The 26,317-nt window shown below is 37.6% G+C and overlaps 1 protein-coding gene across 5 annotated transcripts in view; it reads right to left on the bottom strand.

Annotated features, from left to right (window-relative positions):
- The window catches only part of LOC134530772 (baculoviral IAP repeat-containing protein 6), a 328,951-nt gene that overhangs the window by 250,894 nt on the left and 51,740 nt on the right, over positions 1-26,317 (bottom strand). For all 5 annotated transcript variants that reach the window (XM_063365948.1, XM_063365949.1, XM_063365946.1 and 2 more), the window contains exons 9-12: positions 23,053-23,245; positions 22,181-22,399; positions 13,115-13,350; positions 2,539-2,753 (exon numbers count right to left, since the gene is read on the bottom strand). In XM_063365948.1, coding sequence (XP_063222018.1) covers positions 2,539-2,753; positions 13,115-13,350; positions 22,181-22,399; positions 23,053-23,245 — 863 coding nt within the window. The remainder of the gene's footprint in view (positions 1-2,538; positions 2,754-13,114; positions 13,351-22,180; positions 22,400-23,052; positions 23,246-26,317) is intronic.

Raw genomic sequence — 26,317 nt, 5'->3', positions numbered from 1 at the left:
TATCCACTGTTTTATTTTCCAGAAAGATTAAGTAGAATTAATACCTACCAAATTAAATTAATGACATGCCTTGATTTGAAGTATTAATATGTAGGAAATTATTATTTTAAATTATCTTTATTTCCTATTGTAAGGTTTAAGCTTTTGATACCAATTTTTTGTGTTTGGACAGAGCTCTTTACTCTTTTGTCTGACACCACCAGAGTAACCTCAGTACAAAGAGGATCTCTGGACCTTTGCACTTGTCGGTTAAGGATTCGCCTTTGGTGAGTCATGAGCTATACTAAATAACTAGTTCATGATTGTTCTGTTCCATACACACGCTACCCATTAAATTCCTATTCACGGATCTGCCCTATATAACTTCAGTCGCTAGATACTCTCTCTCTCTAGCATTGAACTGGACAATTCCAGTGTGCATGATTCGAGTGCAGTACTTCCTGAGACTATCGGCCATGCAAACCGATATACTAGATAACTATTGGTGATGGGTCGATTCCAATTCCGGAATCGTTTGGTTCCACCGATTCCACTATAATCGCGGGATTCAGAATACTACAACGGTTTTGGAATCGACCATGACCAATTCCTGCATTGTTTTTGTAAGTTTGCAAAATACATACATCTCCTACGCAACGTAAGAAAATATTAAAATGTATGAAATTATAATTTTTAAACTACATAATAAAAAAATTTTTACGGAACTGAGATTTACGAATTTCGGTGATTAACATATTTATTTACTTGCACTGCCATTTTCCCTACAGTACAAATGCAGTATCTACGATCCCGCTTTAAGCGAAAGCATTTTTCGGAAATTACGTTGCAACAGCACTACTTTTAATAGTAAACCTTCAAAAATAATTAGACAAAACCATCAATGTTTAAAGAAAATAATGTAAATTTTATTTACTAAACATTAACTATTTGATCATGCCAGCTACGTTTACCGTTGTAAACAATTTCTTACTCAAAAACAGAAAATTTATTTTCTCTTTACAGTTGTGAAGAACTGCAAGACTGGATGGATTTATTCTTTTCACCAAGAGAGATAATTAAGTTCTAGTTAATATATTAAAAAGTAAGCATCTCTGGCATTTTATTTTAGTGTGGTGCATATTTTTTTCCATCATAATGAGATAATAAAGTTTAATTTTACAATTCCCTCTTTTTATTTTTTTTCGCCCTGGTCCTTTGAAATATATAAAAACGAGGTATTGTATTGTAGTTTTATTTGGATCATTATTTAGTTGTGCTTGAAAATAAAATTCTTAACCTAACCGTACAAACCCTCTTTTTTTACAATAAATTAATTGAGTTGATAATGTAAGGTATCTAAAGTTGAATAAGTTATAACATTATTTACAATATATGTCATAAGACATCTTTGTTTATTGGCAGTGTTTGAAAACGTGTTTCATCTAACTATATGCAAGGTAAAAAGGCCAAATTGTGCTAGAAATTCAAGGTATCATAACTTTATGGTAATGAACATGCTTTTTAACATTATAGAAGCTGTATATAATGTTAATTTCTGCACAGAAAATGAAACACAACGCAATTACATTTTTAAAATCATAAACCTTTTTTTCTGAGTATATTACTCTGTTGACTTTGTCAGATAAAAATAAAGGAATCGTAATCGGATTCGAAGAACCGACCCTTTAATTTAAGAATCAAAAATGGAATCGGAATCGGTTTATTTTTTAGGAATCGACCCAACACTAATAACTATCATTCTACTCTACAAGTCAATCACACTCGCTTTTCAGTACAACTATCATTATTCTAACTCTCTAAAAAAATACAACCAGTTTTCAGTTTCTCCTCTGGATCAGTCAAAAAAGTCCTGGGCCTACAGTGGAACCCAGAAAATGACACCTTTTCATAGAATCTGAATGCTATAGTGGTAAACCCACTAGCAATGTATTTTCGCAGATTGCACGCATCTACATTCTAATGGCTTGTTTATCGCCTACACTGATCTGGGCAAAGATTGTAATGAAGTGGCTCTGGGTTGAAGGGTTGGGTTGGAATGACCTCATACCCTCTCAAGTGTTTACTCCTTCAAACAAGTTCCTTAGAAAGTCTGCCTGGTGAAACAGCTTCAACTTTCCTGTTATGTATGTCCTGGGGGTATGAATATGGAACTAAATTAATTCTCAGATGACTCTGAAAAGGCATATGCAGCTAGTGTACTTTAAATCAGCTGACATGGGGGGTAAAGTGACTGTAGACTTCAAAATGGCCAAGTCTAAAGTCTTTCCCGTGAAGCAAGTGTCACTCTTAAGACTTGAGCTGTGTAGTTCTCATCTGTTGGCAAAGCTGCTGGACTAATGCCTGAAATTCATTTCCCAGTATGTAAACATACTCTCAGTCTTTGCTTGGTCCGATTAAAGTTTAATTCCAACTTGATTAAAGACTCCACCCTACTAGTTTAAAATATTCATTGCAATCGTGTGGCTCAAATTCATGAATGAACCCCACCCAAATAATGTCAGGTCCAAGGATAATACGGCTGAGTAAAAAATAACTCACCACATCCTTCGTCTGATCTCTACCATCGCCCATGGCTTTCATGTGCAGAAGGAGAGTGCGACCTCGCATCTTGAAGAGCCGGGGGCTGGACAGGGTGATGATGCCGTGGTGCTCAGACAAGTCGAGGCAAGAGGCCAGGCTGATGGGTCCACACAGGACCTCCGTGTTGTGGTCGCGATGGAAGTCGTCATCCGTCACAGGGTTCCTACTCGACACTGTCCCGAAACAAACCAAATTCCATCAGCTTTCTGCATTATGCATGCACTGAACTTCCACATTACTGAAAAACATTAACAATTATAGAAACTATAAATAGTTCTTAACAATACACCACATTTTTATCCCTTGTTGCAGAATAGGTAATAATTTATGGCTAAAGTTATGAGAACTTGTAAAAGAAAAATATATCATATTTAAGCTAGGGATGTGCCGATTCATGAAAAAACCGATTCCGATTCGAACTGCCGATTCAAAGATGGGGCGATTTTGATTCCAATTCCGATTTAATCCGATTCCGATTACAGTAGAATCCCGCTGATGCGACCCCTCACGGATTCCGGAAAAACGGACTTGTAAACGGAATGGTCGCAATAGAGAATTTGGGGTGTCACCGCGTCGTCAGATACATCATGTGAATGCCACTCGGGCAGTGTCTAGCCGAGCTCGGCGCATCCACTATCGCACGAAAAGCAGTCTCAGCTGTCATGTTATCTTACCCGCCCGCAAGAAAAGCCACTGTGGTAGCTTACCTTCTGCGTGAGAAATTGTCAGCATCCTCCTCCCCTCCCACACCGCGTGTGACAAAAGCCAGGTTGTATAGTCCATTCTCGGTAAAATAAATATTTTTATGAGCAAGGGCCGTGGAAAAGATAATTGCTTGAGCTGTCAAAATAAACATCGCTGACAGCAAGGTCGGGAGCGCATCCTGTCGGTCTGTCGCTGTGATTATCTACTCCAAAAACATGTCACAGCATTTCAGGATAGCATTGTTCTTATATCTTTCGTTTATAGCCGAATGTTTTCTACCTGATCCACACAAGTTCCTTCGCCACGTTTTGAACGAAAATAACCACCAGCCGGCTAGCATAGCCGAACTCGCGTGACGCGAGTTCACTTAACGCGAGTATTTATCGGAACCCATCGTTCGGGGTATGCAAGTCCGAGGTGTATAGCATAATTCCACGCAATTTTTTTTGTTTAGCTGCACATGTGCGAAGTCAGCGATGTTAGAAAAATAGCCGAGAACCAAACACCTGGCGACGTCGTTAACACAGTGAACACAGCTTTGTGTGGCCAGTGACACCTGAGATGCAGCTGGCAAGATCACATCACACTAACCAGTTCAAGACAAAGACACGGAACCTGGGCGGCAATAGACGTGCGCGTAGATGCTATCAGGTGATACGCGCAGTTTACCGGTACTGGCTAGCTTGGACAGTCTAGAGGGGTGGTATCTATTTTTAGCCGTCTTTTGTATGCCTGCCTGCTTACAGTACAGCGCTCGCCAAGATAAATGTGAACACACAGCGCCCAACAAAGTGCAACAGACTTGTTTTACAGCAGATTTTACTCAAATTTTCGACTTTCACTGCTCAAATTTTTCACGGTTTCTCAAAAAACGGTCGTATAAACGGAATGGACGCATCAGAGGGGGGTCGCATCGGCGGGATTCTACTGTATTTAATTAATTTCTGGTAAACATTTGGTACAATAATTTTATTTTATAATATTTAATATTATATGAAACTTTATCAGTTAATATAAGTACTTGCATCATTTGAAGGCGAGACTTTTATTTATTTCAATTTTTCTTGTTTTACCCCAAATTATCCCTCCTCCCACATTTTACTACTTATAATGAAATATTTAATCCTTGCAGTGACATTTTTTAAATTGGCCTGGGTTGAATAGGCCTACTAAATATGAGTGTCTGCAGCAAAGGAAAATAAATGAGATCTAAAACACTATTTCCAATCATTTTTATTTTAAAATAGGTTAGAAAAATCTCATTTCCTTGATAATTACCAAATACCTAAAATTAATTCTTTATTTTGAAAACTAAATCAGTAAGTGTATCAGAACACTGTAAGATTCTTTTCCAAGAACATCAGCTTTTGAAGAGTCTGTGGCTGCAGTCTGTTATGTTTCTTGTCTGCTATATCCCCAGCAACACTAAACAGTCTTTCAGAGTTGACAGTGCTCGGAGGAATACCCAAGAACTTCCGTGCCACTGATCTTAGTTTCAAGTGTTAAGAATGATGCCAGTAGTTAAAAATGTCAGTACTAATTGACAAATTTGGTTCACTGAGATATTGAGTCAATTCAATTTCTGCAGCTTGACTTGGGGAAGGTTGATGACTGGAAATGTCAGATGCACTCATAAGCTCTTCATAAATTGCCCACAAAGAAGCTTCTTTGACACTAGTGACTGCAACTTATAAAACAGTTTCCCAGTTTTATACAACCAATGCCGCAGTATGTGAGAGACCTTCGAAAAGAATCACCTCCAGAGCCAGTTCTGCGAGTGCCCAGTCTTCTTTAATGAAATGGGCTGTAACACTAAGGTAGTCTTTTCCTCGGACAGATGTCCAAATGTCACTAGTTACTGCGATGTTTTCTGCACTTGCTAATTCATTCATGACTTGACACTTCAATTTCTCATACATATCTGGTATCACAGTTTTTGCCAGATGCTGCCTTGTTACCATATGGTATCTTGGCTCTAGATGGGAAATTAATCTGCGAAAACCGATATCTTCAACAACAGAAAATGGTTGACTGACAGTGCAGACCATTTCTGTTATTTTTTTGGTTATTGCCTTACTCCTGGGATCATCACTGCCAAACATCTTGGTTTTGTTTACTATGGCCATCAATGTTGGTTGCCTTAGAACTCCGGGTGATGAAGCTGAAGCAGTTTTTACTACTTCTTTCTGTAAATGTATTCCTGGAGCTGAACTTACAGTGGAACTTGAAGATGAAAGGGAAAATGATATTTGTGCACTACTACCAGCACTGAAACTGGGGATGCCAGGATCATCTTCACTTTGTGAACTTGATATAGGATTAGTGTGTGACACAACACGGTTTTTAACAATGACGAAGTCATGTTTCCTTCGCAAGTGATTTCAAGATTTGTGGTACTGAATGTTCGTTTGTTTTTTCCACCTCTCTTAATACAACATTCGCACGAATTACAAATCGCAATCGATTGTCAGTTGCTTTAACAGAAAAATAATTCCAAACAATACTCTTTGCCATCGCATTTACTAATTATAACCAAACACTCAAACAGCACTTCACATTGGAAGCTTTCTATATAATTTTGACGTGAATTGTTTACGTTTGGAAGATCAATGTTATAAGATTGGCATATAAATGGTTTCGCTGCTAGATAGCAGTGTTGTTTGATCCAAGCACCACATTCATTTTTTTAATGCTTTCATGGCGGTCTCTAGCATATTAATTTCAAAGTGAAAGAGTAATTAGTGTATAACATGTCAGTTCATATTAAATTCAGAATAAGAAAAGCATAAATTTTATTTTGTAGTAGAATTAACCTTAACATTGCTTAAAAAAAACATAGTACAAAAACATCTGCAAGAAATTACCGATAAACTACAGTAGCATCCCGTTATAGCGAGCACGGTAATAGCGAGAGCATGGCTATAACAAGGTCTTTTTGAGGAATTTACGGCGTGATCGCGTGAAGCGCGCCTTGGTTATTTGTCTGCTTTATCTCCACCCCTCTCGCTCGCCACTAGACATCTTGCCGTTGACGCCTGTCACATTTTTCAGCCTTGCAGTCGCCACCTAAATGCGTGGCTTTAAAAATAGAATACCGTCCTTTCTTTCTTTTATCAAACTTCCGTTACTTATCTGTGCCTGCGACTTCACAGTCACAGCATCACTGGCTGGCTTCAAGGCCAAGGTATGCTCGAGTCGAATAAACCAAGCCCTTGAATATACATTTACTACTTGTACGCATATCTTATTATTTATAAAATAGACAAAACCTATTCTTTCCCGCCATTAAACATAACAATGTGCACTTTTTTTAATATAAATGTTCTTAATTTCTTGGCACATTTTCATTAACGAATAATAACATTGTTTATAACTATGTTAAGCCAAGAAAGTCAGAGCCGTTTTTTTACTTGTTAATTAATCGCGTTAATAATAAACAAATATTTATAAACTTGTTTCGAATTATTTTAGTCGTGACACGTTTACAAACATGTCACGTTATTTACTTTACTATCTGACAAATAGAAGGCACTACCGTATTTATTTCCGAATCGCTAGGACAGTTTTCTTGTAACTTTTGTTTCGGTCAGTTGTTGGGGTATCTGTCCGGGAAGGGGGTGGTGATGGTTTGAGTTTAATACCAAATTTATTTATTTGTTAAAAAAGTTTACAGGTTTCTTTAAATGAAAAAAAGTATAGTCTTCCAGCGACTATTTCGTTTGAGGCGTACGTGCGGTGCCGCACTCCTGCTTTTTTGTAAGGAATTAAATCAACGCGCTACACTAGCGCTGCCTGTTAGCAACATCCCGAACCAACATAGCCGCCAGCAGATAGCCCGCGTTGACAATAGATAGCAGGACAATGCTGTGTCAGCCGCGGGCCAAGCCGAGTAATCGATTGCGGGTAGAGTTGCTATACTTTCGTGGCGTGGTAGGGTATTCTGGTTATTTCAACGCAATCGGTGATCGCATCCGTACTTTTGGGGTATCGTTTTAAAGAGAATTCACACATCTACTCACAGAAATTAAGATTTTGTTAATATAACCTGTTATTTTCCAATTATACAGATATAAACACAATTTTTATGCTATTTTCAGTTGTTTTTTTTTTGGGGCCAAAATTTGTCTAATTCGGTTATAGCGAGGACACGGTTATAGCGAGGATCAAACCCGGAACCGTGACACCAAAAAAGTTCTAGAATTCACATATTCTTAATGGAAAAATTGTTCATCACAATTTCCGCAATCAAATCGCATTCAACTAAATACCAAACAAACTAACGTATTTAACTTACTGTCATGTTTGCCTCTCATTCTCACCACCACAGCAGGGAATTTTTTTTTTAAATAAAAAATGTAAACAAGATATACTGCTGCTATGTCAGCGCACCTAGCGACATAATTTTTTCCCGTGCCAAACTCACCCATTAGACAATCCGTTTTCTTCCTAACCTGTAGTAGAATTAACCTTAATTGCACACAAGAAACGACAGATTAACATGTGTGAAATTTGTGAAATTAGTTTTTATTTATAATGAATTATTTTTTGTATTAATTTTTAGTGTTCATAATTATACGCGATCATTGCAGTAAAGGTTTTTTTACCACTGGAAAAAATAACATTGATCGGCCTTGTGAGATTTTGGTAATTGTTTGAGTGTTTCCGTTAATATAAATCTGGGTATCGTAGTGAAATATGTACTGAACTTAAATTAAAAATTTTTCTGTATAAAGTATAAATGTATAAATTATTACGATCGGAATCTGAATAAATCGGTCGTTTTCCGATTCTTTGAGAATCAGTGAATTACCTGAAAAAGGCCGGTTCCGATCTCTTGCCGATGCATCGGTAACATCCCTAATTTAAGCTAACCTTTAAAAACTAAGCAATGACTAGGGACCCCCAAAAATGGTTAAGCGCGAAATTCGCGAAAAACTACGAAATTGTCCACTTTTGACAGTTTTCCGCGAAATTTCACTATTTGTTCTCGAGCACCGCCGTTTTACGCCAAAAAATGCCATATTCCCGTTCAACACAAACAACGCATATTACTTAGAAACTAAATTTAAGCTTATTTGTTTAACTCGTTTACTTTAAACAAGCTGTCGCAGCACAACTTTTACTGTTAATACTACTCAAAATAATGCTACTTCCGTTGATAATTGTTGTGGGAAAATACAGTAAATATTTGTTTACTTCCGTACCCGTGATAATATCTCCGCTTCGCTTTGTTTTACTGCGAAAAATTTGGTGTGCATTTCTGGTACTACTTAGTATAAACAATCGTACAAATGCCAAAGATCTCGTACCATATACCAGTATAGCGCGGGTGCGAGAATTATGAAACAAACACCAAAAATCGAGTAAAACTGCAGTGATCAAGTTAGTGCACGAAAAATATGGCAGGATGTAATCACATACCTACTTTAAATTACTGTTAATGTAACTACCGGTAATTTATGAGCTATTTTTGTTTATGTAACAGTTATTTATTGAAAAGATTCAGTTTATGATATAATAGTGCGTTTAAAATAGCTCTCACAGTAACTTATACGGGACGTCACTGACTAATATAGTCACTTTAACAACATAATTTTTTTTTAATCACGTAGTATTCAGTTCCTATCAATACAATCAGGTGATTCTCGGAGCGAGAAGCTAACTAATGTTAGTATAATTGTGCGTTGCTTGAAGCCATAAAATGCCGAAGATTATTTCTATAAAGGATCGTGAAAGGGAGTTTAAAAGTGACGGATTTTACATTTTTGATTTAAAAGATGAAATAATGATGTGTAGGTTTTGTAACGTGCGTGTGGACTGGGTGCGCAAAGATACGTGCACAAAACATATTTCTAACGAAAAACACAAAAAAAATAAAAGTCATGAATCTGCATCGTCTTCCAAACAAGTTTCTATCAGCGAATCACTTCATAACGTAACCAGTTTGCAGAAACACTAACATTAATTTGTGTATGATTTTGTCGAAATGATAGTAGCATCAAACATTCCCTTGCAAAAAGCTGACAATCCTTGCATGAGGAAATGGTTAGAAAAATATGTTCAAGGTGAGTTTAGCATAAAATAAAACTACTTACTTACATATTTTCTGCTGAGAGAAATATTTTGTTTATCATTGTGTAAGCTATTGAATCTAGGCCTAATCTCAAATAGAAGGCACTAATCTAGCAGATTTTTTTGATCATATTTCTAGACTTAAAATTCATAGTCTTGCTTATCTTGTGCTACTATTGATTGCAGGCTCTGGCGATCTTCCAGTTGCTAATACTTTGAGGGAAACATATCTTCCCAAACTGAATGCTGAGAAGAACGTTGAAATAAAAAGTTTAACAAAAATATTGTGTTGATGTGTGACGAAACTACGGACAGGGCTGAAAGGTGCTTCTTCATTATTTTGATTAAAGTTTTGTCATCTGGCTCCCAGCAGAATGTGTTTGTAGGTGCAGTTAAGGAACTTCCAAGTGCAACAGGTGCAGAATGTTCAAGGGCCATTTTATCTACTGTTGCCGAGTTTGGTATAACGTATAAATTACGAAGATGTGGTAGGTGTTACTGACTCAGCACATGACTAAATGTGTCTCTTCTTTGAAGGACATATTTTCAGAGAAAATGGTCCACATTCAGTGTTGGGTACATAAGCTGAATCTTGTGGCCAGCTTATAGAGTGCTGAGTTAGGTGAACTCAATCAGTGCATTCAGAACACAAAAAATTGTTTTCTGAATGCACGTAACTAGGGATGGGCCGGTCGAATCCTCGAATCTTCGAATACCACCAAATCTCTAGTATTCGAAAGATTCTAAATTCGAGGGAAAAGATTCGGGATTCAAGGAAAAATATTGATATAAATGTAGTACTTTAAAAACTTAAATGCTTACAATTTACTTGGCATGTTTACGTTTTCCTTGGAACACATCCTATTGAGGTACAGTAGAACCTCGTTAATACGTGATGGTCGGGACCGAGATAATCACGGATTACCGAATTTCACGGACTAGCGATTAAAAGCCCGGAAGTCTTGTCAAGCTTCTCAGACACCGGCGTGCAGCTGGGTTAAGGCCGTTCACGGTAATGGCCGGCCGTCTTCGAATTAGTGTTTCGGCTTAAAGAAATACAGCACTGCCTAGCCATTAGTTCACGGTCATTTACAACAGCCGAAGAGAGAAAGATAAGATCGTGCTGACCTTTCACCCTCCCCCCTCCCACTCGTACAGCCGAATGCCAGCCAGACACATCACACGCCAGGCGCCTGCCGTGTGTTGGCGGGTGGAAACAAACAAAGGGAAACGGGAAGCAGAAGTCAGGACATCCCCCTCAAGTTTAAAGTGACAAATGTGACAGCTGAAAGGGGGGCGACACAAAGGGTCGGTACAAACAGCGTTGCAGAGTTTGGCGGCCCACGCGATGGCTTGTAGTGTTTGCCGGCCGCCAGCCCGCGTGACGTTAATTTTAAGCGCTGACAATTTGTACTTCTCTTTTTTTTCTTCTCTTTTAAATCGTCCCGTATTAACCAATTCCCGAATTAGCGCATCACGGATTAACGAGGTTCTACTGTATTGTACTTTTAATTCATTATTATATAAAAAAAATTATGAAGCATGTACTGATTTGGGAAACTTACTTTATATTCATGAACATGGATGCATTTGTATTTGTATTTGTACACATGTATTTTAATCGCAATTCAATTTTAAATATTCTGATACACGTTCTAATTATGTATTTTTTTAGGACCAAGTTTGGTTTGTAAAGACTACCAACGTTAAAATATGTATTATCTGAGAATTCCATGATGGCCAACCAATTAATTTGTTAGCCAATCATTTTGAGCAACATAAAAAATAACTAATATTAATATAAAAAATTTTAATGGGTAAACTAAAGAAAACACCCCGTCACTTTTAACTTCGGGCAAATTAATCACTATGCTTTAGTGAGGCTTAATTTTAAGACGCACGACACTATTTCTTATGGCCTAAAACCATTGAAGACAAGATGGCGCCTTCCAGTTTCCATTAAATATTTCAGGAAAGCGTTTACCTTCATTTGGGACTTTAAACAAATGTCAAGTTGGTAACTACAAAATATTGTTCCGTCGGATGTTGAATTTCGTTTTCCGATTTCCGTGGATACATGAATCATTGTACTCACAGATAATGCCTGAATGCCTTAAATCTACCATGTCGGATTCTACAGCAATTGATGAAGTGACCAGATTATTACGTGATCCTACAGTTAACCCAGAAATAAACATTCTCGAATACTGGAAAACTCAGTCTGCGTGTTCACCCAGGCTACATAAACTGTCCAAAAAATATTTGTGTTCACCACCTGCGACAGTGTTCTCTGAACGTTTGTTCAGCACTGCAGGAAACATATGTGACCAAAAACGGAATCGTCTTGATCCAGACCGTGTCAAAATCCTTGTTTTTTTAAATAAAAATTTAAAGGGATAAATAATTCTGCATAATGTTTAATTTTTTTTCTTAACTTATAAATTATTTTATTATTAACCCTTCAGAACTGGATTCGGATTCGAGGGGTGGATTCGAGGTACTGTTTGGGATTCGGATTCGAGAAAAATGGGATTCGAACCATCACTAACGTAAACGTAAACATAGGTACCTCTTATTTTTAAAAGAAAAGTATTCAAAAGAAGGCAGTCTTTAAGTGTAAATTGAATTAAGTAAAATTATTCCATTTTTATTTTTTTTCAATTGATTAAACTTTATGACAAGTAACTGATATATTTCTGACAATTTTGAGGTTGAAATATTCTTTTCCAAATCTAGGAGTCCGCATCTATTGCTGTGCGCATCTACTGAATTTTTTTGTTGGTCCCCTGAAAAACGATAGATAGAAGTTTGACTGTATTCTGTGGACTGCGTAAGATTGATTTAGTTTTTAGTGTTTGCCAACTGAGTGCATTTTATGTTTAATATTAAAATTTAAAAAAATTTGAAGCTAAACCAATCTGATTTGCCAATTTTAATTTTAATTATCTCACCAAAATTTTACATAGATTTTTTGCACTGCTTATTATTTTTACACCGATTTTTTGCAACGCTTTTGTCATTTTTTTACACCGAAATGAGCCAGTTTTATTTACCATTTTCTGGGGTCCCTAGCAATGACATTACCTGGTAAACAATTTTATGATGCTTATTTCTACACAAAATACTGTATAAAAAAAATTCCTGAGAAAATTGTACGAGTAAAAATTGAGCAAACAGTACGGTAGTTACTAAAACACTATGGTTATAGGTAGATAAGGCTAAGATTATATGTTGAATTGCGATACAACCTAAATAACTCAGAAAAGCATGCCAAACACAGCATAACACCAAAAAGCAAACTAATACCCCACATAACACCGAAATGCTATCTATATCATTGAATTAAGTACCATTTAACCAAAAATAAATTCAAATTATAAAAAATTATTCTTTCAATGTTTGAAAATAAAGACATGTCACATTTCCAGGCGAAAAATTGAACCAAATTGCATAAATCACAAAAATTAATTTAATTTGTTTTATTCTAATCTCTTATTGCATCAATTTTAAACTATAAATGCTCGTTAATTTATTTTTATTGTTCCTAATGTATCTATTTTAGACCAATTTACTGAAAATTATTTTATCATAGAAATGCAGCATATAAATTTTATCCCATATAAAAATAAAAACATTAACACCAAATTCCTCTGTTGTAAAAATAAAATTGAACTAAAACTAAAATCATAAAATCTTGTCTCTAGTTACAGACCATGTTTTTCAGGATGTGAGAACTAATATTACTACGGGTGCTTACGCCTGCAGTTGGCCTTGCCACCAGTGTTTTGGCCAATGTTGAAGTTGATGGTTTCCTCAACAGCAGTGGGGGGGCGCTCCTTGCAGCCGATGCCGCAAGGATTCTGTTTCAGCAGGGTGACTTCTATGTGGGGCAGGTTGGGACAAGGGCTGTGCAGGGAGAACTTCACGTCCACGTGGCCAATGCAGCAACTCCGAGGGAGAGTGATCTCGAAGACATGCTCATCCCACGAGTTCCTGCAAACCAAATATAAAAACAACTGAACTGCCTTTTCCAACCAATAACAGAAGAAATTTATAAAATTTTGATAAGTAAAAAAGTTTCTAAAAATGAAACTTAGTTACTTATCAAATTATTGTACATGGTATGTAAATTCTGGCAGATATTTTTATTAGAGATGGGATTTTCGAATCTTGGATTTGTCGAATATACTGAATCCTATGGATTCGAGGTAGGATTCGAGGTGGGAGAAAGCAAAAGGTAAAACAAAAGGTAAAAGGTAAAGCAAAAGGTAAAAGGTAAAGCAAAAGGTAAAGCAAAAGGCAAAATGTAAAACAAAAGGTAAAAGGGAAAAGGGGAAAATGGAAAGGGAAAAGGGAATGGCGAAAGGTAATGGCGAAAGGTAATGGCGAAAGGGAATGGCGAAAGGGAATGGCGAAAGGGAATGGCGAAAGGGAATGGTGAAAGGGAATGGTGAAAGGGAAAAGGGAAAAGGGGAAAGGAGAAAGGACAAAGGTGAAAGGTAAAGTGTAAGGGAAAGGGAAAGGGAAAGTGAAAGGGAATGAAAAAGAGAAAGAGAGAGAGCATGTTGTCACCAGTCCCCCGGCCCACTTTCTTCGCTTCCTAATCCCAGCAGCTACCTGTTAGTCATCTAGTTCTCCGCGCCAGCTTAGCAACCTAGCGTGACGGGAGTGGTGATGTTTAGTCCTGTCAACCCTCCCTCCCGCCCTCGTACCAGTTGTGACGATACAGATACAGCGCTTCATTATCTTCCGTCTACACAACAGAGTTTAGCTTTCTCGTGTCGTTTCAGATGGTACAGTATACCACAAAAGTTTCGCTTTTAGGTGGAGGAGTATTTAATTTAAGTATTTTCCTGACATCACCACACATCAATGTAAATAATCATTTGTTTCATAAGTAATTACTTAACAGGTACCACAAACTGTTAGTCAAATTTATTTATGGGAAAAAACTATTATATATTTATTCTTTGGAATTTGTTGCAAAATCGTGGTGCCCGCCATACACGAGGGCGCGTTATACACAAGTAAATACGGTATTAATTGAAAATTGTATACCTAAACTATATTATTAAATTAACGGAAATAGCACACAGATAAGATAAACTACGCTGCATTTTGACAATTAGCATAACTACTCGATCATTTCCAACCTTCAATAATAAAACATTGCAGAAAAAAAAGTAACTTTGTTTAAATGGTGTCTGTTATATAAACGTATTTTATTGAAAACGTAAGGATTAATTTAACAGAGAATTAGACAGATGCAAACTTACGTGTGTGATTTTTGAGGTTATTTGTCTCTATTTTATGTCAGGTGTATGCACTATGCACTTATTTTATAATTTTATAAATACACATGAGATTTTTTTTAATACATAGCCCTATGTAATTTTTTAAAATAAATGTGTGATTTTTATTAATAACATGTGGTGAAGTTGATACGCCCTTCGTGCCCTAAAATTATATTATTTTAATTTAATAAAAAAGGTCTAGGAAACAGCTGGGAAAAATTATAAAGAATAATACAAGTATTACCAGAGGTGGCACGAGGTGGTGAACAAGACAATTTGATACTCCCTGCACACAAGCAACTTGGGAGCTAGTGGATCGTTTAAATAGATATAGGTAAAAGATAAATAAATAAACACTACATAAGATGATTGGTCTATAGGTTTCCTGTTTTATTTAAAAATAATTAAATAAATCTGTTTTCCTTTTGTTTTGGTTTCACAATAAAATGGTATTAATAAGTTACAAAAAGGAGGGCCGGCCCGATATTATTAAAACACGTTATATTATACTGTTAACAACAAAACAAGCACAGAAAAACAATTTAAAATATGCCCTTCCTGATGTATTATAGCAGGTTAGGTTTGTCCATTCATTACTATAACAATTTCACATATTACCGTATTTACTCGTGTATAGCGCGCCCTCGTGTATAGCGCGCACCACGATTTTTGCAACTAATTCCAAAGAAAAAAAAATTGAAATTTTTTTTTCCCCCATAAATAAATTTTACTAACATTTTGTGGTACCTGATTATTTAAATTGATGTGTGGTGATGCGTCAGGAAAATACATAAACTCTGCTGTCTAAACGGAAGATAATGAAGCGCTATATCGTCACAACTGGTACGTGGAAGGAAGGAAGGGAGGGAGGCGTGCCGCGCTACGTTGCTAAGCTGGCGCGGAGAACTTGACTCACCGGTGAGGAATGGAGGAAGCGAAGAAGTTGCCGGGGGGGAGGGGGGGGGGGGGAACTGGTGACAACATTCTCTCTTTCTCTCTCTCTCTTTTTACTAGCTTCTGAGCTGGCTTTCTGTAAAGGGGGGAGGTCTAAAAATAAACAAGAGACAATGATGTGCGAGCTTGCGCGCGCACGTGTGTGTGTGTGTGTGTGTGTGTGTGTGTGTGTGTGTGTGAATGTGAAACAGAGGCCTTGTTGCTTGTGCGTATGTGTGGGGGCTGGCCAGAAACGTCACCCGTCACCCGGCAGTTAACGACTTCCACTCCTCCCCGCCTCCCCCCCCCCCAAAATTTTTTTTCCCGTGTATAGCGCGCATCCTTATTTTTTTCCTTTACTTGAGGGGAAAAAAGGGCGCGCTATACACGAGTATATACGGTATTTGATAAGTTCTCTATGGCAATGGTCGCTGGTATTAATTAAGGTAAGTTCTTTCGTTGGTTGTAGGGAGAAGTTATATTTTAAATACCACCCGGGGCTTCAAAGTTGGACATCTGGCCGGGAGGAAGCTCTTCTTAAAGAGACTCGAAGCTGGGGGTCCTGGACAACATGATGGGTGCAATTTCAGCGCCCAAATGTTGGACCCTGTCTGAAACACAAGCCAAATTCCAACGAATTAGAACTGCTTCCAGACAGTCAAACACAGTCGGCGCGAAAAGGCCAACAAACGGGAATTCGGGGAGGATAAATATACTGAAGTAACTCACCAAACAGGGTGTAGCTCCTGGACTCAGGAAATGTCTCGCGCAGACATCCGAAAGGCGCGGACCGAGAATTGCGCGGATGACACGGCACAAATCATCATTTAGTAAAATAAAAAAAAATTAATAAAATTTAAACTAAACCATGACTTGTTTTATAATTACTACGACTGACTGGCTACTACTGAATTTTGAAGCTGGGACCACATCCCTTAACACGGCCGAATACATTCCTTATTCGAAAGAGTTTGTCGTTGCCGCAATAAAGTCTTAACAGAGGGGACGCCGAGATGACGCGGTAAGTAGCTGAAGTCAGAGTTTCGCAGTGGCGGACAAAGCTCCTAATTAAAACAGGCGCTCGGCCCTAGGGAAAAGAGGGGGAAGTTTTGGCTCTGGGCCGAAAAATTCCGAAGGTGACCGAGGTGGTCGTAACTGCACCTTCAGTTGTTTCCGCCAAAGAGCGACTGCCGCGCTTTCTACCGGCGGGCACAGAAAGCTACATAGGATCAACTTTTACAGGACGCGAGGAGGAAACATAGAGCCTGCTGCTCTCTGGCGGCCTAAAGGGGAAGGAAAGGAGGTTAGCAAAATCGCCACTAGGTGTCGCTGGCGTCAGCTCCACTCGCTGGCGACAAGATCTGACGTTACTGTTTCTGCCGCTAGATGTCGTGGGTGGTCCATCTTTGCACATATTTTTTCTTTCTATAGCAAATCATCCTTGAAATCGGGCACTGCCTGGCGGGGTTCACGTCAGGCCAATGATCCTGGGCTAAATTCTGAGAACCAGGGTGGTGGACTGGGAGGGGGAGAGTGGACAAAAACGCAACGGGGCTGGGAACAAGCGTCCACGCGATACTCGTTCGTGCCGAGACTCGCTAGTCTCAGCGGGTCTCTAAGAAATAGGGATTTGGATTCGACCAAAATGTGGCATTGTCCCATCCCTACTTTTTATTAATGGTAGAAATAAAAGTATTTATTAATGGTAGAAATAAAAGTATTAAGAGAACATAAAAAAAATTATAACAAATAGTTACCATATTTGCACTTTAATTTAAACATATAATTTTCACTATTATTAAATTTTTATTTTAGAGAATTCTACACTTAAATTATAAAGGTAAAAACCAACTGCCTAAAACACTCAAATGAAAAAAATGTGGTAACAAAAGTTTCTAAAAGCTATGCAGATGCTAGCTTGGGTACCTTGATATTTATTCAACATGCTGCCCACAAATAAACTTGTCTGACTATATCATGCTTATTTAAAGATACTTCTATCAAAAATTGATGATACACTGATTGTTTTATGACTGCTACGTGAGAATGTTTGCCTGTAAGAATTGTAACATTGCAAGACCCTGCCCTCCTAAAATAAATAATTTTCTTTTAAACTTCTTTTTTGTAATGTAAGCAGTAATAAGTCAATGTTTTTTGAGTGATGTATAGGTTATGAAACAGTAGAATCAGACGTTATGGCTATTAATATATGTTATTATTATTTGCTATGTTTTTAAGAAGGTATTTATTATTTTATTAGACATTTTCAATCAATACTATTTTTTATGTAATTATTCACAAAGAAGTCGCTGTACTAGAATTTTACCTGTTTAGGCCTACTTTTTCAGGTTTTTCTCAATAAGTTTAATTTTGTAAAGTAATTCGTATTATGATTATTGTTCTTAATTTTAATTAATGTGTTGTAATATAATTATAAATCACGGGACTGTGTCTGGGCTGGTGTGATGGTTAGAAAGAGAGGCATGAGAGGCCTGTAAGTGTAAGTGAGAAAGGAACAGTGCTTCCCCGCCAACCGAGATGAAGACGGTGTAATGTTGCAGAACCCTGCCCTCCTAATTAAATAATTTTTATTTTAAACTATTTTTATGCATGTAAATATTTCTTAAAAAGTCTTTCTAATGATATTTTACCATTTGTTATATATTTTAGGGTTGATATTTTTTGCTTGCGATGTGTTTTTAAGAAGGTATTGATTATTTTATTAGACATTTTTATCATTAGTAAATTTTATGAAATTTTTCACAAAGAAGTCGCTGTTGTAGATTTTTACGTGTTTAGGCCTACTTATTCAGGTTTTTCTCAATAAGTTTAATTTTGTAAAGTAATTTGTATTATAATTGTTGTTCTTAAATTTTATTAACGTGTTGTAATATAATTATAAATCACGGGACTGTCTGGGCTGGTGTGATGGTTAGGCAGGAGAGGCCTGTAAGTGGGAGTGATAAAGGAACAGTGCTTCCCCGCCAACCGAGATAAAGACGGTAATTCCCCCCCTGCATGGGAACCGGGTGATAACTGCTCTCTCACGGTGTGAGAGAGAGAACGAGAATGGAAGTCCCCGATTTCGATGTGAAATTGAAAAGAGACAGATCAGGGGAAGCCCAGATTTCTGTGTGTACAAGATTTTTTCATGTGTTGTAACTTGTTCTGTGATTGGCTTGTATCTGTAAGAGTGAATGAAGCGTGCGTGTGATTGGTCGGTGAGGTCATGTGACGTCTACTCCCTTCGTGGAGGAGACGAGTTCATGAGATCACCAGTCGTCTGTCGAACGCTGGACGAGTAGGTCGCGTTCGATGGCTTCTCGCTAAATTATCATGTAATTTACGAAGAGATCATTTCACGTTGGTGGTCGGAGCCAGGCCTATATTTAAATCAACCTAATTTTCTTTTTTTTCGTTTTGGATATAACTTAATTAGAAATTGCGGCCACCTTCGTAGGCATGTTGGCTCGGGGCGGAATTCGTTTTCGCTGGGTGCGGTTCTCTTTGAGGTCGTCCCATTTTCTTGTACTTGCAGTAAAACATTACTGAAGGACTCAATCTACGCGATTATTTTCCGGTAATTTCTCGTCATGCGAGCTACCAGCAGTTTTTCGACGGGAAGATGTATGTGGACTGAATGAGTAACCTTTTTTGAAAGTGTTTGGAATCGTCTGTGCAACATTCTATTAAAACATAATAAAAAACATCAAAATTTGCAATCGGCGTTGAACTGTTTATTTTGTATATAACGAAACGTTATAACGGTAATTTCCCCACTGTGTGGGAACTGTGTGATAACTGCTCTCTCACGGTGTGGGAGAGAGAACGAGAATGGAAGTCCCCGATTTCGATGTGAAATTGAAAAGAGATAGATCAGGGGAAGCCCAGAGTTCTGTATGTAAAAGTTTTTTTCATGTGTTGTAACTTGTTCTGTGATTGGCTTGTATCTGTAAGCGTGAATGAAGCGTGCGTGTGATTGGTCGGTGAGGTCATGTGACGTCTACTCCCTGCGTGGAGAAGAGTGTGGCAGGACTTCACCAGTCGTCTGTCGATCGCTGCCCCAGTAGGTCGCGTTCGGTGGCTTCTCGCCAAATTATGAAGTAATTTGCTAATGGATAATTTCACGTTGGTGGTCAGAGCCAGGCCGAGTATTAAGTCAACCTAATTTGTTTTATTTTCTTTCGAACAGTACTAAATTAGAAATTACGGCCACCTTCGTAGGCGATTTGGCTCGGGGCGAAATTCGGTTTCGCTGGGTGCGGCCATGTTTAAGGCCGCACGAATTTCGTGTACTAGTAAAAACATTTCTGAAGGACGCTATTTTTTTTCGTTAATTCTCATCACGCGAACGAGCATTTTTTCGACGGGCATATGTATGTGGAATGAGTGAGCAACCTCCTTTTGAAGTGTTTGGAATTGTCGGTGCATTTCTATTGTGAAAAAATAAAACAACAAAATTACAATCGGCATTGAACATCTGTTTAGAACCGTTATAGAATGTTTTCCACACTGTACTAAAATCCTTTGAGGTGATGGACCAAAAACAGGACATGGATTTCCCATGCAGTAAGAAAAGAATGAAAACTATTTGTTAGGGCTATGTATTTTTGGCAAAAAGATTTCATGACTAGCTGAGAGTTAAAACACTATAACATTAGTCTCTCTCTCTCTCATGATTGGTCGAGTTTCACAGGTGCATGTCTACTGTCGGCAGACCAATCACAGTAATTCTGTGCGGAAAATAACAAATCCTAAATGGCCTGGTCAAATAAGGCTTCTCTTGCAAATGGTATCCAATTACAAGGAAAAAAAACTGTTGCAAGTGTAACATATTTCAGTCCAATGGGTGTTCAAGTGCAAAAAACACTCACCCCTAAACAATATGTGAATGTCAACACAGTCTTTACCAATCACGTACACAGTTTCCAAGATTACTATTCAATGCATTGATTTAATGTTAATGCATTTTAATCAGGTATGTGTGAATATTCAAATTCTTAAATACAAATACCGTATTGGTCCGAATATAAGGCGACCATTTTTACATAAACGAGAGATGCAAAAATTGGAAGTCGCCTTATTTTCGCACCCAAGACGCCAGAACCGCAAACATTAGTTCCAAGCTGAAAGCTACAGTAGAAACATTGTTTAACAAAACGTTCACGATTTTTTATATTAACTAAAACTTTGTTACCTCACACGGAGAAAAACGATAAATCCACCTAATATTGCAGTAATTCACAATTGTTTGAAGTTGAAAATTAAAATATTTGTTATTGAGTAAAAACGTGAATGTTGAAGCATCTCAAAATGGCAACCTTTTATTTCACAATTCATATTTGTACTTTGTGTACAACCGCGTGTTAATATTTACGGTAATTTATCTTCAGATTTTTAACGGAAATATTTGTACTAAAATATCACAGTTATTTTCAGAACGATTGTTTACGTTTACAAACATTTCGGATGTAATGTTTGGAAATTCACGGCTGCCAACTGTCTTTCCACAATATTTCTTTGTTGTAAAACGAACATTGCCGAACACGCACGAAGACGCCATATTAACAGGAATTTGGTACGTTGCTTCAAAAGCTATTTTAATAATCCACTCCTTATTTATGTAAAAACCTTTCATAATTATAATAGATTATTCTTTCAAATTCATAGAACAGACTCTCTCTGTCAGAGAGTAATATGGACAAATATACGCGGTCACGTAACCGAAGTTATTCTTGGCCGTATGCTTCATCATGTCAGCTAGCCACTTGTTTTGTTCCGGCAAGATGCATTCTTTGTTTGCTTTTTTTACGTTTAACACACTACAAAATAGTAATACGCCTTGTTCTGTGGTAATACGTAGCTTAAGTCAAACGGAAAGTTAATTGCTGTATTTTAAGAGTGATTAATAGCCATTGTAAAAATTTTAAATTCGTAGATACAGTAAACTGTGAAAAATGAACAATCACACATCAGTGGAATGGCGGGGAACGAGGTCTAGACAAATAAACAGCTCTGAAGATGACAATTATGCAGCTTCATTAGAGTAAACATACGAAAAAATTTATAGTGTAATACTTAAAAATGTAAATATTTTCTAATTGTTTTCTTTTGACTTTTAGGGTAGGCCATTCAAACTTATTTTAAATAAGTAATGTGATAAATATAAATTAATTGTTATACATAAATTCAAAAACGATTTATCAACACAAAATGTATGTCTAATGAATTTTCACATTAATTTCTACCAAAAATTACTTTTACATTTGTTTGGCCTCCTGAAACTGCAGGTCGCCTTATATTCGGGGTCGCCTTATATTCGGGCCAATACGGTATTTTATTACTCGTATGCGACTTGAATTTGAATACTAACACTTCGAAATAATAACTACTGTCTGAAAAAATAGTTATTATTATTTTACATAACATACCTTCTTGGTTGGTCTTATACTATTACCTGTTGAGGTTAAGTCATTTACTATTCAAATTTGGTACGTATTTACATTAGAGAATAATTTTATGGATGTACTCGTATTCGATTCAAACCCAAAACCTGATATTCGCATGGACGTAGAATGCACGCTGTGAGTACTTACGCATCAGTCTGCAGGCGCCAGCTACGTGTGTGCTGCACCTCGTCACCCTGCTGCAAGTGCTGTGGGTGGCGGCGCTGCTTCTGGGCCTGCATCAACTCCGACCAGCACGGGGGCACAGTAGCCGCGTAGCACGGGGACAAGTTGGCACACAGTGTCAGCTCTCGCAGCTGCTGCAGCTCCGCCAGGCCTAGCGGCAGTCGGTTCACGAGCAGCTGCTCGCTGCAAAACCACACACCATCACACACTCAACTCAAGATCAACACAGGCTCGACTACCACTCAATAAAGCATTATAACAAATGATGGGGATCACATTTATTTCCTAAGTCCGAAACTTCAATTTGATTTTCACAGTTCAGATTCTTAACAGTAAAGAATAAAATCCTAACCTTTTACATAGAGTGAAAGGTCTTTAATATGACTTTCTATAGCTAAGCAAATTCTATAACTCTGCCAATCAAGCAAATAGCATTAAGATACTTGTGAAATTCCTCTCTCCTGCCATGATCATTTTTTTGTAACATTTTACAGATTTTTTACACCACTTAAATAATAATACACCTACTTTTGCAATGTTTTTGCCTTATTTTAACACATTTTTTATCAATTTTATTTACAAAATTTTGGGTGTCTATCGATAATGCCGAATTAGTACATATGTTACTTCGCCATTAGAATCTCAAAGCCAGCAGCGTTTGGCCTATTCCATGGTTTGAAATTGGCTTCTATAAAAAAAAGAGAACCAAACCCAAAAATAGAGGTTTATGAACTAAAATCAAAAAGACCAAAATAATCCAGAACCACAGTCTTAATTCTAACGTATATAACTTAAACAGTACAAGAATACACATTTGTAAATGGACAGAGACTTACCTGGGACTGGCATTGGATGAAGAGGTGGAAGATCCATCAGACGAGAAGCCCAGCATGAGTGGGTAGCCTGACTGTGGAGTTGTCAAATGGGGTGGCGTGGTCGAAGTGCCAGCACACTCTGCTGCTCCGCCATCCCCAATCACAAAGAAGTGAAGCGTGCCTTTATCCGTGAGGACACATAACCTCTCCAGACCTGCAGGGTAATCACATCAGTGTAAAGCTAAAAAAGTGGAAAACCATGTCTTCAAAGTTTTGAGGTTTAAGAGTAAATAATTTTTCCAAAAAGGTTAAAGACAAAACCTCCTAGCATTGAAATGAGTTTCAAGACACTGAGGTATCATTTCACAGTTCTAGATTTCAGTTATGCCAGACAAATGCTTGAGAAAGCTGCTGATTGTCATACACTAGTTTCAGACTGACAGACAAAAGCAAGTATTAACATTGTTTTATTTTTTTAATTCACCTTAGTGTAGAATAACAGAATGTTGTATAACTTAGAACATTCCTTTCTTTTTATCTACAACGCTTATGTAAACGAAGTAGGTTTCTGCAAATACAGCTTTTTTTTTTTCATTAGAATCACATTTCAAATTGAATATTACAAGATCATGAATACTGAATATTTTAATTTTAACATACAGTGAATATATTTTCCACACTTCACATGATGCCAAGAAAAATTGATCCAAAATACAATAAGAGAGGAATATACATGGAGCCATAATGAAGAGGTGTAAAATAAAGTAAATTTTTTAAAAACCTGGCTATACATTTTCTTAAACCAATAATTTATTACAGGTGTAATTGTGTTTCTCGCAACTCGGTAGTGAACCAATCGTTCGTCTTCAAAGCTTCGCAGGTGGCCTACCTTCCTGGCCACGCCCCGTGCAGCTAATGTCATGTGACCAGGAGATTGTCACGCGATACACAGCAGTCACGTGACCCAGAACCTACACGTGACCTGGATATAGTTCCGGCACCATATCCCTCTGCCTACCTTTCTACCCTGTTCTGGAAAGCGAAGGTGGTTGGTACCAAAGAGTATAAATGGGGCTCCCCGAGAGTATTGCAGAGAAGAAGCCACAGACACACAGAAAGCATGGAAAGCTCTTCGCCGAAGAACATCGTTACTCCCCCCTGCAGGACGTAACACTGCCAGACTATGCGCCGACTTGAGATTCTAGACTTAGCCTCTGAACTGGTAAGAACAACCTCTATTATGTTAAAGAGTTCGGACTTTGCTTGATCGCCGGAAGCAGTGGCAGTTATCAGGGCGATAGTGTTATCACCAAAGCAAGGTAACTCACCCATGGACTGGTTGACGTAACTCGTCGCACGAGTTGAGGAACTTGCTGAGGCAAATGTTTTTGAAACTCCCTCTTCGGATTTGGATGCTAATGGATGGATAAAATAGCACCCAGTACCCAAAAACTCTCGCCGGCGATGTCACCATATTTATTCACCGGGCGAGTGAAAAGGGAGTGAGTAGAACGAGTTTGGTTGTGCTAGTGCATATTTAACAGGGAGTATGCAGCGATGTTAAGTGTCAGGCTTGTTTAAAAAAAGGCTGACGTGTGACAGTTACCCCATGTTGGAGACGACAATTTATCAGCAACAATTGATATGTGTGAAGTAGCTTGGCTTCTGGGTTGTAGCCGTGTCCTTGGCAAATAATTCACCAACGTTTCGGTCGACATTGCAGTCGCCATCATCAGGGAGCAGTTACCTACTGAAGTTCTTAAGAATTATTTGCCAAGGACACTGCTACAACCCAGACAATGGCCGTGAAAGCCTGAGAACATTAATTGATATGTGTGTTAGTCACGAGGAATGACTTGTAGTGTTCCTGATACGTAATCACGAGAGTGAAAGACCTTGCTACGAGTGCAACAGGAGCAGCGAAGCGATATTGGCCCACGAGATGCAGAAGGTGGTGTGTGGCCTTTCCTTCACCCACAATCTGGAGTCATCACAGAAGGTGTCCTGAGGGTGTTCTTTGCCACCATCAGCGAATCCCGAGTTGAGTGCTGTAAAGGTGTGAAGAGCATTACTCGGCAATGTGTCAACGGGAGACAGCACATCGAAGCGAGTGACCACTGCAACTAGTCTACTCTTCCTGGGGGATTTTCAGTCGTCACGTTTTAATAGTGTTTGTATTTGTTGTATGTTTATCTGGTACTTATGAGATAGTAGGTTACAGAGTAAATTTGGTTTGGTCATGTTTTATAGTTACTGTGTCGCAAAGCACAATATTTTCCAATGATTAATGCACAATGTTGACAATAAGCCCAATTGCATATTGTATGAATTAATACTTCAGTTTGACGAGTAATGCTCCTCAAGACTAATGAGCCTAGTTTGTGGGGCAAGTTATATTTTGTGCAAAGAGCACCAGTGAAGTTTTTAGAGCTCATTTTTTTTTAAATATTTTATATCTTAGCTAATGCTTGTATTTAATTGTGCAGTCTTTTGTTGGCAGTTTGGTATCGGAAACGAGTGCTTTTGGTACATACGAGGCTGTTCACCAGCAAAAGAACACGTGCTTTTTTTAAAAAAAAAATTTGTGAATCAATCTGATAATAAATTAACGTCTCTCAACACAATTTTTGTGTACGCATGGTTTGAACCCCTTCTTGTCTTCATCAGGGAAGTGAAGGGGCAGGGGGTACAACAAATTTTCAGTTTAAAAGTTTTATGTTGATCTGATTTGCAAAAAATAGAGTATATTGATAATAATTTTAAATAATTGTCACTGATTATTTGTTAAATATAAAAACAATAAGTAAATAATGTTGCATAAAATAAATCTAAATTGCTCAATAAATTATCTTAGCAGTATATGTTACATTTTTTTCTCTATTTTTGTTAATGAATCCCACATGATGTAATCATATGCACTGAAAACAAATACTTCAAATACTACATTAAATTTGATATTTCAAATCAAATATTAAATTATTCATGAGTAACAATTATTTTTCAAATAACTGCAGACCCCTAAAAATAAGGTAACTTTATTTTTTCCTTTCGCAACTTGACGGACCCATATTTACATAAACGTTAAGAATAAAAAGTGGAACCAAAAGTTTCCGAGGTGTTTCATTGTGATTAAATGCATAAGCTGGCAGAGTTAAAGACTGTTAGCACAGGATTGGTCTTTGCAATTGTCCAGATGTATCCCCAGACAAATTATAAAACACTAACTTCTCAGTGTTGAAAGTTTATTTCTGTGTATTAGAAAAAAAAGTGACCTAGGCATGCCCAT

This window comes from Bacillus rossius, chromosome 3 (genome assembly GCF_032445375.1).
Source record: "Bacillus rossius redtenbacheri isolate Brsri chromosome 3, Brsri_v3, whole genome shotgun sequence".
In the NCBI taxonomy this organism is placed as follows: Eukaryota; Metazoa; Arthropoda; class Insecta; order Phasmatodea; family Bacillidae; genus Bacillus; species Bacillus rossius.
Note: the sequence above shows the minus strand (reverse complement) of the source record. Positions and strands in the feature narration are given on the sequence as shown.